Genomic DNA, 16,567 nt, shown 5'->3' with positions numbered 1-16,567 from the left:
AGCAAAGTCTCTGAGCCCACCAACAGCTCTAACAAGGGTACGTTTCCTCATTTTGAATGCCGACTGCCAAGAAACGTGTCGGTGCACAGAAATGCCCAAGTACGTGAACTTGTCCACTGTCTCTAGTCTTTGCTCTTCAATATAAATGGGACATGGTCTTTTATTTATCGTCTTACTACAAACCATTGAGTAAGTTTTCCCAATGTTAACTTTCAGGCCCTTGTCGTGCATAAAGTCTCTGAAAGCCGTAACTGCTCTTTGTAACCCCACTCTAGTTTGCGAAAGTATTGCCGCGTCATCGGCATAGAGCAAGATAGGGATTGCTTGCCCTCCCACTTTTGGATAATCACATTCAATGTTTTTTAAGTGTTCTCCTATTGCATTAATATAGAGGGAGTAGAGCATGGGGGCCAGTATGCACCCCTGCCTGACCCCTCTGTTTATGGTAAATCTTGGCGAGCACTCTCCTTTTGGGCCAAATCTTACTCTAGCTCCCGCATTTCTATATAGTTTCTTAATGAAGAGGAGTATTGATGAGTCTACTCCTAAATGTTCGAGTATATCCCAAAGTTGTTCATGGAGCACACAGTCAAAAGCAGAGCTTAAGTCTATATAGGTAACATACAGGCTTCCCTTTTTTGTGTCAACATATTTGGACATAATAAGATGTAAGTTCAGGGTCTGTTCAACTGTGCCTCTTCCAGATCTGAAGCCGTACTGGAATGTTGAAAGTATGTTCTTCTCTACTGTCCATGCTTCGAGACGTTTCAGAATGATACGGCCCGCGATCTTCATTAAGGAATCAAGCAGGGAGATAGGCCTATAACAAGATGGAGAATGCCTATCTCCCTTTTTGTAGATGGGTATCACTACGGCCTCATCCCATGATGGAAAGTGGCCCGAAGTATTCGCAGAGTTCAGGGCAGAGGTCAATATTGGGGCCCAAAAGGATATTTCTGCCTTAAAAACATCTGTTGGAATGGCATCCGGGCCTGGTGCCTTACCAGATGGACTCTCCCTTATCGCCATCTCCACCTCTTCCCACGTGAAAACAATGTTGGAATGAGTTTCATCGAGAGAGTCTATGCTTGATGGAGTCTTTGGCTCTGGTATGGTCGATGTGGGTTTACTATACAGTTTTTGAAAATAAGCGGCCCACGTCTCTCCATCAATCGCAAGGTCCATATTCCTCTCCGGCATCTTAACCCATGGGAGCGGGGTATTTATAAATTTCCAGAAAGCCAAGAGATCTCGATTTTCACATGTTGACAGCAATTTCTGCCATGCGTCTTCCTTCAATGCTTTTTTCCTATTTTTAAATAGCCAGACGGTATGGAAGTCTGGCCTGTCGAATCTCCATGATTGGTTTTGGAGTTATATGCAATAGGTTCTTTAATGTCTTTAAAGCTATGGAACAATCTTTATCAAACCACACTTTAGGGGTGATAGTCCCTTTCTTGAACTGTCTTGTGAGTAATTTTCTAAGACTGGTCTGTATTCTCAAGAAAGCTTCTCGGATGGAATGGGGCTGTTCATTTAAGGAGAGGCAAATATGTATCTCCTCCCACCTCATCATCAGTAAATCCTTCAGAAGACTAGCTGGATTGATTTTATCCCATTTGATAGTATAACCATTTTGAGCCCCCAATACAATTGGTTGCTCATAATTGGTTTTGGGGTTATTGTGCATAGTAGCTGGAGAGGGCAACACAATAGATAAAACTAGAGGATAATGGTCCCCATATAGGTGGTCTAAAGTGTTCCAGGAAGATATTAGTGGGGCATGCATCTGTGAAAAAAGAATAAAATCAATAGTGGAATTTATGTCTCTACCGTGAAAACTTGGTTTGAAAGGTCTACGAGGGAGGGTTAAGTTATTTGCGAAATCTAAATTAAAAGAAGCCAGAAAGTTATTTAGTAATTCCCCTGTCTTAGAATGTATAAAATGATTGGGAATATCATTGTTAATATCAGTATCCATTTCTAGGGAGGTGTCACACGTGCCCTTCGAAGCATTTGGGCATATGTAAGAGTTGAAGTCACCCATGAAAACTGTCACACACTCACCCCCACGTAATTCTTTAATTGTGACAACTGCGCGGTGTAACTCTTCTAAAACTTTTTCCAATTGCTCTGGGGGCATGTTATTATAAAAATTAATTATCAACAATGTCATGGAAGAGCCAATGTCCATGACAATTATTTGATAAGAGGCCCTTAATACCTTTTTCAAAATCTTGTGACCTACTGCGACACTAATATACGTACACAGACCCCCACTATGTCTACCCTGCTTACTTGCGATTGCAGGTGAATGGAAAGTCTGATAACCCAGTAAGTTTGTCGGGGTAAGCACCCAGGTCTCTTGGAAACACAATACTGGGTATAAATTTACCACATCCAACCAGGCCGGTAGAATAATTTTTTAGTTAATACCTGCCAAGTTCCAAGAGAGCATCTCTAATTTGGCAGATGATTTCCTAATTTCCCCATTTGTAGACAGCATGTTAGGAATGTTTTTCCGGGCTATTTGTCTCGTTGTTTTAGCTATATCTCTTTTTTCTATACTATTAGCTATTCATTTATCTAGGGAACCATCACCCAGAAAGCCTTTTATCAAGGGTTCTTTAGGTAGTATGGCAGGTGCTTTCTCCCTGAATTGATAATCTGCTTTCGTAGGGGAGAGTCATTCTATGTCATCCAGACCATACAGTGGCTCATTTTGATTGTAGCAGGGGAAATTCCAAGAAGGAGTTGGAGGTGGAAAGCATCGACCATATCCCGCAGAAACATATCTAGGAGTCGAGGGATATTTAGTATCCCATGGATTGTCTCTATCGTAATAGGGATTTTGAGGTGGCAGAATATTTTCCCTAACTCTATGTCTTAATGGATACTTGTAATGAGTTGGTCTTCTATGCTCTTGGAAAGAAAGATTTTCAAAATAGGGTTTGGGTTGATGTGATTTCGAATGCATTAAGGCTTCAGGATAGAAATATGAAAGAGATTTTGGTGTAATCGGGCCACTGTTGAAGTCTGAGTACCAATCCCTGATATGTGAAGTGACTCTGGGGTCTTTAAATGTAATAATGATAACGTCACCTTCTATATCTTTGGGGCGTATACCCACCCAGTTAGTTCTTCTCACCATAATAATATCTCCGTTAAGGTGGGGGGGTAGAGGCCTGTTATTTTTGAGCCAGAATATCACCTTGTTTTTGAGACTGGCGTGATTTTCATAAACTCCTGTAGTTGGTAATGGAGGAACCCCAGTTAAAACAGTGACATTTTGTGAGGCAGCTGGGGGTAAATCCGCGTTTCTTATCCGTGTCGGTCTTTTTGATTTAGGATCACTCTTATGAATGTCCGAGTTGTTTTTTGTATTCCCCATCCTTGCCGAGTCCATGAGGGAGTTTATTTGCGCAGAGTGTGACAGTGTATTCTGCGACACTTTATGTTGAACCAAAGGGGCCTTAATTGCTGGCTTCGATTTAACTAAGGGTGTTTGTTCAATTAGAGTTTTTGTTTCCTTCGTGATTTTATTTTCTGTGGCTGTTTTTCCCGAATTAGGCATTTTTTCACCATCTTTTATGCTCACGGCGTTTACTAAATCATTTTTGGTTGTAATATTGTGAGTGGAGCCTCCTGTTAGATTTTCCAGTTGGATTCCAATTCTCTTCACTCTTTCTACTATTGGAGTCAGTAATGCTTTTAAAAGATATTCCATTGCATCCACAAAGTCTTTGATGGATGGTGGAACATGAGAGGTCAGAGTTTTTCTGGTAACAATAGGTGCCCCTTCCACTATTTGAAGAAGTTCTTGCCTAAGTAAATCCTTGGGAGGTATTTGCTTATGTGTTGAGGTGTCTGTTTTAGCCGGGCCTCTTTTCCTACGCTTCTTTGGAGGCGATCTCATGATTACCTGTTTCCTTTTAGTTTGATGACATGGAGTCTGGGGTTTATCTAGAGTAGATTTAGAAGGCACTGGAAGTATAGGCTGTTTACCTTCAGCAGGTAATAATACTTCCATGGTGCTTAAGTTAACAACCTCAGAAACCTCTGGTAGATTTGGAGTAACAAGATCGATGATAGTATTATTAGAAAGGGAAGGTTGCTCAGGTTGAAGTGAAGCTGATGGACTAGATTGAAAAATTAAGGGAAGATTGTCCGTATTGAACAGATCTGCATCTGTATTAGACAGAGTAAGATTTATGGACTGGGCCTCAGAAATAGCTTTAACAGTGGGTTCTAAGACAGTGTGTTTAAGTAGCTCGATAGATTGACGGCGAGCGACACGGCGCTCTGCCATAGCCAAATCTCGGTCAAGATCGGCAGTTGTTCTGAAAAAGAATTTATCCAAAGGACCCATAATGGAGGATCCTGTTAAGGGAGTGAGTGCCTCTGTTTCTGACATAGCCGTGTATTACTCAAGTGAAGGTAGAAGAAAGTAACCAAGATAAAACAGTCAGATGTGGAGCTACTCACATTAGGAGTGTGGCCGAGCCGTGCCTTGTGTGGCCTTGGAGGGCCGTAGAGTGCCCGCCCTTTGCCCGGGCTTAGCCCCGGGCGTCCCGCTCGCGTCCCGCGACGCTGAGGGCTCGCTTGTTTAGTAGCCCCTCCCGGCGCATCTAGCGCGCCAGGGAACGCGCCGCCGCAAAGGCTGCCGGGATATGAAGTCCCGGAGCGGCGGCGCGACTGGTGGCGGCGTTTGCTGTGGTGTGTTGCAGCGGACCTTCAGGCTGACGAGCCTCCTGTGCCTCGAACCTCTTGTGCCTTGATCCTTTCTCCTCTCGCTCCTGGTGCAGGTATGATTGGCTGGTCCCCCCGCTCCACCGAGGGCTCGCTTGTTTAGTAGCCCTCCCGGCGCGTCTAGCGCGTCAGGGAACGCGCCGCCGCAAAGGCTGCCGGAATATGAAGTCCCGGAGTGGCGGCGCGACTGGTGGCGGCGTTTGCTGTGATGTGTTGCAGCGGACCTTCAGGCTGCCGAGCCTCCTGTGCCTCGAACCTCTTGTGCCTCGATCCTTTCTCCTCTCGCTCCTGGTGCAGGTATGATTGGCTGGTCCCCCCGCTCCACCGAGGGCTCGCTTGTTTAGTAGCCCCTCCCGGCGCGTCTAGCGCATCAGGGAACGCGCCGCCGCAAAGGCTGCCGGGATATGAAGTCCCGGAGCGGCGGCGCGACTGGTGGCGGCGTTTGCTGTGGTGTGTTGCAGCGGACCTTCAGGCTGCCGAGCCTCCTGTGCCTCGAACCTCTTGTGCCTCGATCCTTTCTCCTCTCGCTCCTGGTGCAGGTATGATTGGCTACTAGTGAGGCAGCGTTAAAAGACCAATTTAGGCATGAACCTCCACGCCCTCTGTCTACCCCACCCCTGTACCTCACTAGCCAGTATGCAAACGGAGTTACCTATAGAATACACTGCACGCAGTTTGTCCGAAAAATACACCCGCTGGACGGATTCTCTCTTAAAAGTAATGTGGAGGAAAAGGCTGCTCTTGACTCAAGTTATGGTGTTAAACTTTAATATGGTTTTACTAGAATCGCCAGAACCGTGGCTAAATTGGCAGTGGCGTTTTGAAGTATAAAGGGGGACAAGCAACCCTGTTGGAGCGGGAGGGCTGCCTAAGCTGCGACGAAGAAGGGCTGTACAGCTTGTGCTACAACCCGGCACTCAACACCATCCTAGCCGCCACCAACCGGGGCAGCGTCAAAGTCATCAATGGCACCTCAGGAGACTTGCTGCAGCAGGCCACGGAGCTTAAATCACCCGCTCCTTTGTCCACGGTCCTTATTCCTCTATTTTCAGCCCTGATTTACCCCCATCTATAACCTGACATCTCCCTTCTTCCTTCACCCCCCGTGCAAACCCCTTTCCTCTTAGACAACCACTACCTTGCGTGCGCCTCCTCCCTCTTCCCTTACATTTACCCCCTTGATCCCCTTATCTCCTCCTCTTGCCTCTATTGTCCTCCCTCCCTCACACACATACTCTGCTCCTCGAGGTTGTCTTGGGGCACCCTGATGGTCCACCCGATCATGGGCTAAGATAGTAAGCGGCAGGATCGGGGCTCGGTTTCACCAGATGAACAATAAATATCCCATTTCGGCACTTCCGGGTGTTTCCCCAGAGTATGTCACTTGTTTGTTTAACAATCCCTTAGCTCCGATCTGCCAGCTCGGATCATACCATTCTGATGTGCGGGGTTCGTGGCCCTTTTTAAGTATCCAAGCACAGTGCCATTACAAACACGCAAATATTTTTCCAAAGGAGGCAGCACATGATATATATATATGCGTTTGCCCGCCAAGCTCTGACTCGTCGACACCTGTAGTTTTTTTAGGTCTCTGGGGGCCTCGTGACGCAGGGTGTTTACCTCAGCACCCAGTGATGGAGCCCTGGGCGCACGTACGCAAATGAGCTGTCAGCGCCTCCACGGTGCCCCGGATGCTTCTTCACAAGTAATTTTTTTACTACATTGGGTGTGTGGGTGTGTGGGTGTGTGTGCGTGTGGGTGTGTGTGTGTATGTGTGTGTGTGTGTGTGTAAAAATGCAATAGGTCTCGCATTTGCGAGAGATTCAGCTATTGGCATTGTAAATGGCAATGAAATGTATTTATCTGTTTTCAAAACCAACCCATAAATAAAAAGTTTGTCATTTACAATGCCAATAGCTCTAACTTTTTCGAAGACAAGACCTATTGCATTGTAAATGCTTGTTTACCACAGTCAGCCTGCTTACGATTATCTTTTAGCATTCCAATGCACCTTGGAGCACTTTACAAATAGGTACATAGAGCCATGGCCAAGAGGACAGCTGAGTGAGAGCTCCTACCCCACCATTCTACTTTATAATTTTGTTAATTATTTTCCATTTTTATCAATAAGTCCTTTATAGCTGTGTCATTTTTATATATTCATCTTCTTCATGATTTTATCACTGATTGTTGTCTGTTGTTTCATCTATATATATATACACACACACCCCTACAGAGTGGTGACCGCCACTGGGCAATATCTATCTCTTGATATGTATTTATCTATATATCTCTGTATCACCCAATGGTGGTCGCCACACTGTAGTGATAGTGAGGACTGCGTTTCCATAGGAAAAAGATTATTTGGCTTACTAATACCTTCTCCACGGTTTGACAATTCTTCACAAGACTTTAAAAAAAAAAGTTAATCCTCCTTGGCATCTTCCTGGAAATGTTAGGGATTATTCGTAAAGTAGGGGCTGAGAAAAAGGGCAGACTCAAAACTTGTTTCTTATGTAATATAATTTTCTATAGGAAAATTAAACAGCATTACAGCAAAAACAGCATAACTCCTAATGATTTTTTGTGATTCAGTGTAGTTCATTACATAGTTTTGGAGAAATGTAGGTGACATTTTTTTTATGTTTCACGCTGTGGAGGATCAACAGATCTGAAAGATCTAGAGATAAGAGCCGATTTCCTGTCGCGACACCAACAAAGATGTGGCGGTAGCAATTTTAGTACCCAAGTACTCAGTCCTCTATCCTGAATTCTTTTTTGTTTTAAAAACATATTGTGGGAATGGGCAGAGTTACCCTGTCTCTCTGGCCCCGATCGATTGGGGTGAGGGGTGCCCAGAGGGACAATGGATCAGCGGAAGATTTACGGATCTGCAGTCCCATTTCTTTTTAAAGTGCAGCCTTACTCACTTTTTAAAAATAAGCCCCCCGGGTGGGCTAGAGCTCAGGAGGAGGACTCAGCATTTTCTATTTGATTGGGTAGGGGGTTATGGCTCTGACCTCGAGCCTTCTGGAGATGGCGCCAATATTTAACTTATTGAATGGGGCATGAATCCTCCTCCATGAGCGTTAAGAAGATCCCAGGAAACCCATCCCTTGGGGGTCGAGATTTAGATGTTGGTGAATGAAGCATCCACCCTCTCCTCTCCATGTTGTACACCTGCCTGGGCGGAACCCCAATCCCCAAGGGTGTGATGGCTGCTGCAGGGTCTCAGTAACCCGAAACCCCCACGACACTGCTGTGTTTCCACCTGAGGAGAGCGTAGGCAGGGAATCTAACCTTTATTCTCTGTCCACACTCTCCCTCTCAGAGAACACAGCTCTGTTCCTACCCATGCTGGAGCAGAGAAAAATGCTGCTCTCGCCCGGGCAGGAGCAAAGTAAAAGGACTGGCTCCAGATTGCAGCACAATGTGTACTGACTGGGGAACTGGCAGGGACCTTGGGGCTTCCCCAAAGATCACCAACATATGAATATGCTGTGGGTGCCCCAGGTGAGCACATTTAATTTTTTTTTTTTTTTAAACAGAATAAAATGAATGGCAGGGGCCACTCGTTTAGTATTCACTGCTCCATGCAAGAGCAGCCTTTAACGCCCTAAAGCTTCTGTAAATAATTGTTTTTCTTCTTGGTTGATGACATCAGTCCCATAAATCAACTTAGAATACTAAAATAGTGACTGGGGCCAGTCAAAAACGGAGTCCTAGATCAATGAAAAGTTTTAAAGGGTTCTGTTACAAGAATTCTCAAAATCAAGTATTAAAGCGAAATGCAAAATATATGCCATGAAGGCACAGATACAGAATACATAGAAATCAGAATTACCCCAATTCCTAATAAGCAACATGTCAGGTGAGGCAACTGAAAAGTCTTTACGATGCGCCAGATTCACAAAGAACACTGACCGCATCTGTAAGGAAAAATGAAACTCTCCAGGCTCATCGCCAAAACCAATGGTTTTATACACATTTTACGATAAGTAATAAGCAAAAACATCATATTTAGCATGGCATGACTAGTTATAACAACCAACGTGTACTGCTTTTGAGGTGTGTGATAAAAAAACAATTTTTTCTGCTTTCTGTTTCATCTTTGATTGTTTGTACAGTCTAAATAAATAATACATACTCATAAATCTTTTTGTATGCTTATATCATTATTTTATCGCTAAAATGTATGGTCATAAGCAAATTTGTTTTGCATTACATCACATTAATTCTACAAACAAAATGACAACTTCTCAATACATCATATGTTCACATGATATACATAATTCACGGTATACAACGTTTAGCACGCATTTTTTACCACGCACTACCATTACAACGCAGGCATTACCAAGCATACCATTACAACGCATTGCGCTGGGGGGCGCTCTAGGATAGGGAATAAGTTTAATTTTATATCCAACACCTTCCCTAGTGTCCACGGGGACTGGAGTTGGAATATAAAATTATACTTACCACTATCCAGCACCTCAAAGCGCTATGCGTTGTAACGGTATTTGTTGTAAATACCGCGTTGTCATACATCCATAATTCACACATTTTTTAATGTAAATTCTTGCGATGACTGTCGTTGCCTGCCCTATGCATTTCTGGACTCGTGGAGAAGTGTGGCTCACTGGTTAGAGGAGGCAGACCTGGAAGCAGAGGTCAGCCCGGGACCAGGGTTCAATTACCGGCTCGGCGGGGTCTTGAGTCCTAAAATGTCCATGGACTCGACAATTCTCGCTCCGGTGGCTACTCGATTCACGGGTTCACACACTGCGACTCTGGGCAATAGCTTGCTTAATCTCCACAACGGCCCCTCGCGGCGGGATGCCTGGCTTTCACCCTGCGGATACCCTACCGGGGTTATCTCACAGGGGAATACCAGGACGGGTTCCCTAAGCAAGCGCTTAGAAACCGCTCAGTGATTTGCGCTATATAAATTCCTTTACATTTACATCCGTTTATCAGGGGCCACTAAAAAAATAGGAAATATGTATCTCCATTGCAAAGTACAAAACCGTAATCTGCCAACATTAAAGTACGACATTCCAATGTGGACCAGAACTCTTACATGCGATGAACCAAAATGCCAGTGTTCTGCACCACTGTGAACTGGGAACATTGCTGCTGCATGGAAAGTTACCTACAAGGTGGTGGCTTGCTTAGACTGGGTGATGCCACAATGTATTCTGTGTCGCTACCTGAGGCTCTTGTATTGAAGTTAGGGACATAGTCCAGGGACTTCTGCTTTTGCCATGAGAGAGCGAGCATCTTAGAACGAGCCCTGTAGCTTTATGCTACTTGATCCATTCAAACATGAATGGACTTCTTACGAAGCCTTTATATGCTGATACCTTTATGGAACTTGCCTGGGAAATGCTAAGTAGAGATGTCACGTTAGTTGTAGTTTAGGGATAGACTAATGCTTTTTGCCTACGGACCCCCAATGAAGGGTAATTTAGACGTCAGAGCCATTCTTTTCTGTATCTTGGTTCTGAAACTGATTATTCTGTGCATGCTGCACCATCTCAATTTCACTTGTAGATTTGGCTTTGTATTAGTTCCAATGTATTTCTACACCCTTGTTTTGAGATGCTTGTATGTCCAACTATTCTTGGCTTTGTAATTAACAAACTTTGGGTCTGGAGTCTCATTCTTCAGAGTTCATTGGGGCAGTAATTGGTATTTGGCCAACGATTTTCCTTCCCTTCACATTTTCATGCAGACAAAAATGAGACATTAGACTAGGGTTCCAGAGTAAATCTAGAATGTGGAACATGGCTCCTTCACAATTTAAGCTTTGGTTTCTTCAGTGAATTTCAAGGTTTTTGACCAAAGCTTTTTACTGTGTGTTGTAGAAGGTTGGATGCAGGGACTGGATGCATTCCCAAGGGTGACTAACACCCCTCTGCAAACTGCCAACCGCCCTTGCTCCCAACCCCTCACAGTCGCACAACTCCCCCCAGACACCGATCCCCCCCAATGTATTTGTTTTTTTACAGCACCACAGTACTTCCATAGTACTGCTGCACAACCAGCACTATAAGTTAATGTGGGACACTACTAGCTTCACTTGTTTACACTTGCGCAGTTCTGCTGTACGCAACTATACTGCTGCAGGAACTCCAGTGAGGACTCGCTGTGCCTCGAGGGAGCAAAGCACGACTTACATCAAGTAAACTATATTGATTACCTTTGGCTTGGGAGGGTGGAATGGGGTAGGGGGAGGGAGCCCTAACCTACCCTCTTGTATATTAGAATATTATGTTTTAAAGAAACTCAGGCAATGATGACTATGTCCCTGAGTTCCAAAATGGCGGCTGCAGCACTTCAGCTGATGTTGTGGCCAACCAATCAGATTGCTCAGTTTTGTGTGACCAGTACTGGGTCTGAAAGGTAAAAAAGCCCTTTTGGCCAATCAGAGTGGTATATTTTTGGGATTTGCAGTACCACTGGAGTACAGCAATACCACCTGTTCAGATATCACTATGTTTTGCCCTTTAATTTAGAAAAAAACAGGTGAACAGATTTACAGCAAATCACATAAAGCACAGTTTCTGAGTAAAGATCTAGCTTTATGCCATATTTGGTGTAATGCTGTTAAGCCATGCTTTTCAGTATCACTTCCCAAATGTCCTTAGGGAAAGTGCATGGGAAAAATGTGTTTTGGGACCTGCTCCTTTTCTTAGACACCACTTGACGGAATCACTGGCGTAATGAAAATTGAGGGGGCCTCCCTGCAAGGTATGCAGAGGGGCCCCCTCCGGGCTCCATTAGGAGCTCTCCGGACAGAGTGGAGTGCCGAAGGGGCCCCCTGGAGCTTTGGGCCCGCAACGCATGGGCTGCGGGGGCCTGTGTTACACCCCTGTGACGGATCACCCCTGACCTTTCCAGGAAAGAGCAGATGTGGATGAACATTTTTTGGGACAGTTTTGTAAAGTTTCTTCAGATGGCGCCAACGGTTTTAGCAAAAAATTCTACCTGTGGAAACTCCAACCTTACTGACTACATCAGGGTTCTCCAAAGTCGGTCCTGATGGGGTGGATCCATGCCAGATTTTTTTGATAACTACATTTATCTAAATGGGGAAGGATGAAAGAAAAAGAGAGAAAGAAAAAGAGAGAAGGAAAGAAAAATAAAGTCAGAAAGAAAAAGACAGAGGGAAAGAAAGAAAGAAAGAGGGAAAGAAAGAAAGAAAGAAAGATAGAAAAAGAAAGATAGAAAGAAAGAAATTTGTTTAATGAATGTATTAATTACAAGAGCCTTGCAGACAACTAAACCGGTCAGGCAGTCCTAAGAGGATGTGGCACAGATTATCCAAGTGCAACTCTTCGACATTCAGGGTTTTTCAAAAGGGAGTAATCAACACAAAACCCATGACTACTTAGGGAATCTTTAAAATTACTTTCAACAAACTATCTAATGGCAGGGTGAAATACCAAGCCACCTTTGAAGGGCCATTGGTTTTAAAATAGCTCTTTCTCCATAAATAAGTAGGTCCTACTGCCTTTGTTGTAGCATTTCATACTACTCAAATCAGACATGTGGTATCGGACAAACCTTTTCCCCATAAATCAATCAGGGCTACAGCCTTTAAAATTGACTTGGTCACTCGAACTTCTGATATGCTATAATGTGCATAAACTTATACTCAAGACAACCACCAGCCATACAATCTTAAGATTGTAAATAAAAATTCGCCCTTAAAGGCCTATTGGCTTTATTATATGCTTTTCACAAAAAAGAGTTAGGCCTACTGACTTTGTCGTCGTAACTTTTCATAATAAACAAATCAAACTCATGGCACTGGACTTTTCTTAATGAAACTATAAGACCTGTCACCCTTATCATTCGCATGTCACCATACCTAACTCAAACCTATCGTTTTGAGCATAAACTTTTCACAAGGCAATCGTCAAGTCAAAAAAATAACGAATATATACATGATTGCTGTTGGCAAAACAAACTACATTCGGCTTGAGAGGGGATTAACAAGGATTCTCGTACTGCAAATCTTCTAAAGGGGTGGGGGTGATTTAACACCACCAAAATGCGTGTCTGCAGCCTACTGCGGTAATCTGAGATTCTAATACTGGCTTCTAGGCTGTAACACAGTGTAATATTAAACCACCTCTAACTCTCTATGATTAGATCATATAATTGTCACAATAATTCTTTTAGGCATACTCCTTTTGTCATAACTTTTCATAATAAACAGATCTGACCTATGGCTTTGGTTTTTGGCTGGTCACCATTAGCAAATCAGTCTTGCTAAATTGATCATATATTTCTCTACCACACAAAAATGGCAATACAAGTACTCTTTTTCAGTGGAAGAACACACTTTTCGCCTAATCAAATGCAATCCGTTGTGTTTACTAAATCTAATGTTCTGTTGAATACATAATGCAAGTGAATGCGCTATTCAAAGATTTGTATCTTTGGCCTGTAACAACTCGTGTGGATTTTCAAGAACTAAGCCACCGCATAATTTCTTCAATACTGAACCCATACACAGCAAAAGTACATTATTTGGTACACATCGGTCATTTAAACGCCTCTTCAGGCATGCAGTTTTGTATTTTACAAAGCTACGCTGCAGCTGCTCTATTGAGTTAAACTAGGAGAGCTCTGGTTTTGTCCATCTCGGTTGTACATGGGGCACAAATGAAGTGAAATTGACATTTAAGTCTGCTTATCATTCAGCAAAATGTAAACAGGATTACAAAACTACTTCCGCTCAGTGACCAGGACGATTCTTTGGGTTCACCGAATGCAGCTAAAAATACTGCTGATACAAATGCTGAATCCGTTTATAAACTATACAAAGAAAAACAATACCTTGAGCCTTATTCGGGCTGTTAACAATCATTAGTCCTCTCCAAGGCAGCCTCAGGTGAAAACATTTCCCAGCCATGCCGTTTGCAGCCGTCATACTTTGAGAATATGTTTCTTCCTCATCAGTAAACGTTAGGAACAGGTTACCGTTTCAAGTACTTTATCCCACATTCCCATGAGACTATTCTCGTGGCAAACAGATTCTTCTCCAAGGCCTTTGTCCAGGCAGCAGCAAAGAACCAGCGAACGCTTAATCCGAGTGCCATTGAAAGTATTTCTGTAAAACACTATTAGTGTTTCATTGTTTCACTTTTAAGCGCTTGGAAGCCTCCCCAAATGTCGTGGACGACGGGTCTGAAAAGTAGGCGAAACAGCCCTGCCCGGCTTGCTCTGGAGCCTGCAGTCACCAGGTGCACAGTGGTGAAAGTCAGTGCGGAAATTCACCTCAGGGCTCAGGCAGCTGTGCACAAAGTCACGAGCACCGGCTTTAGCCAATCACCGACGTTCATTAACTCTGCTTGGGGACAGCACGCGCACAGGCAAATGCAATATGATTTCAGTTTAAACGAAGTGCCACTCTTACCCAGGGGAGCTGCCAGAAAAAACTCTGCTACTTATTTACAAATGGAGATTAGCAGACAAGCGATCGAACGAAGTGAGCCCTCCTTGTCAAGATCAGTTTAGGAGAATTATCCCCTTCCTATTGTTTACAATGAATTTTATTTACATTGGGACAAATGGCTGATTTTAAAACCCATTTTGTGAAATTTACGTAATTGTGTGGAATTTCAGGGAACTTCTTCGAAATTATGCCTATTTACCTTTTTTTTATCAATGTTTTAATGGTATGCGCTAGCGTGAAATGTGCCCTCGTACTACTTTCGAAGACATTTATTTCATGATAAAAAATACAGCGAGAAAGACGCAGGCCACAGCTGCTTGTGGTCTAGCAATTCACGTTATACCAGTGTTCGCTGGAAAGTTCTGCCACGATCTGCATGTAATTATAAGACATGGTGTAATTGCATAATTTTAGTAAGTTTACCTAATAGGCATAAGGCGAAATTGCTGAATTTACGTCAGCGTGATCTAAATTTCGCCCAGGCCTAGTATTTTGCATAAAGTGTAATAGGCTGTAGAGAAAGACCAATATCCCCATTCAGCTACTCGGGGCTCCATTTCCTCCTCGAGTCTCTATGTTCTATTGCATATATCCGAGTTTTCTACGGCGTGTGGTGCCATAATCATACCACCCGTCAAATATACTCAAATACATCTATAACAACTTATGCAAAGAGAACGTTTTTGATAGAGTGGAGGTGTTACAGCGGTTTTAGCTCCTATTCGTCAAAACGTGATAGAATTGAAAGCTTTCCCTAAAATGTTGCACTTGGTGGCAAATGGCCCATTTGACCGTTGAGTTTGTTATTTGAAGCTCAAGTATAGCTGTTACTATGCACAGACCTCCTCCAGGCCACAGCCTCAAGCTACTTTAATCCTGCATTGAATAATGTCTCACTTCCAGCCCTCGGGAGGACGACCCAAGTTCTAACATGGATTTCTGTAGAATAGTACTAGTAACACAGTCATTAAGTGTGGCTATGCAAATTGTCTTTTATAGGGGACTCAAGGAAAATCTAGAGAAACACCCTGAATGAGGTAATAGTACTCTGATCTTATTGTTGGTGTGATACATTTCTGTTATAGTGGGACCCTCACTGGTGACAATGCACCAAAGGAAACATCATTTAAAGAATCGGTGAACCTACCCTAGGTTTTTTCCAAGACAACTAGTAAGGGAAAATGAGAGTTTGTGCAAGCAGAATGAGTCTGCTGGCAAGTAGCAATTCACACACATCTAGGCAGTTCAAAAACAAACACTGCCCTGTCTGGGAAGTTCCGACATTCTTGGGGAGCCCAGGCCAAGGCACGATCAGTGGTACCAAATCAAGGCTTTACTGCATGGACAATTTCATTGACCTGGGGTACATTACCACTGATTTCATCATAAGTATCACCCCTTAACAGCAGCCAGATACCCAAACACGGTAGCGTGTGCTACATAAGTGTAATTATTATTAAGATTATTATCTCATACCCATAGAATGCCATGACGATCAGGATGTACTGACTTCTTTGAAGCCGAGTCTTTACATCCCACAGGTACCAAGGATTAAGATTAATTTCAAGAGAAAACGTTGTATTAAAGTAATATACAGAAGACAGTCTAACTCGGGGGTTGATATACCATTCTACATCCCCAGGAGTGCCTATAGGTTTCATCCTCAAAAGAGATGAAATAGAGCTCTGCTAGACCCATCAGCCTTAGGGTGGTATGTCCCTAAGCCTTATTGCCTTCCTCTTCCGTTTTTGCTGGCCTTAGTGTTGTGTAGTTCCTAATAATACATACAATCTGTGCATTTAGACAACATAAACTAAGAGACGGGTGTCCAGACTGATTCCAGACACCCCCAAAGGTATGTTTGCTTTTAGACTTGCTAGGTCACAGTGCCACAATAAGCCCCCTAACCTTACCAAGGAGAGAATAACAAAAATGTCAGTACCAGAACTGTTATGAAGGCTATGACACCTTCAATCCGCAACTTTCACTCCGCATACCTTCACTCCTCATACCATTACAACGCAAGTACCTTTACTCCGCAAAATATTACAACGCATGCCATTACATCTTATATGCTTTTACCACGCATGCTTTTACAACGAAATTCGTTGTAAAAGCATGAATAGTAAAAACATATGTTTTTAATATTTAAGTGTAAGGTAAGTATATGGTTTTAGTTTGGGGGTGTTAGGGTATATGTATTAGGGGTGCAGGGGTATTTTAAGGGTGGGTTTGGGTTATGGGGTACATGGGTATTTAAGGGTTAAGGGATAGATTTGGGTATTGGGGCACAGGGGTATTTTTAGTCTTCAGGGCTAGGTTTGGGTTCTGGAGTATAGGGGTATT

General features: G+C 43.4%; 1 protein-coding gene across 1 annotated transcript in view; it reads right to left on the bottom strand.

Moving 5' to 3' along the window:
• The window catches only part of ATP8B4 (ATPase phospholipid transporting 8B4 (putative)), a 3,619,152-nt gene extending 3,605,134 nt beyond the window's left edge, over positions 1–14,018 (bottom strand). The window contains exon 1 of the mRNA XM_086958264.1: positions 13,603–14,018. Within this exon, the coding sequence (XP_086814390.1) occupies positions 13,603–13,696 (94 nt within the window). The 5' untranslated portion in view covers positions 13,697–14,018. The remainder of the gene's footprint in view (positions 1–13,602) is intronic.
• Positions 14,019–16,567: the final 2,549 nt, after the last annotated feature.

The sequence above is a fragment of the Lissotriton vulgaris genome, chromosome 2_1 (assembly GCF_964263255.1).
Source record: "Lissotriton vulgaris chromosome 2_1, aLisVul1.2, whole genome shotgun sequence".
NCBI classification, from domain to species: domain Eukaryota; kingdom Metazoa; phylum Chordata; class Amphibia; order Caudata; family Salamandridae; genus Lissotriton; species Lissotriton vulgaris.
The sequence above is the reverse complement of the archived record's forward strand: the minus strand, read 5'-3'. Positions and strand labels throughout refer to the sequence as shown.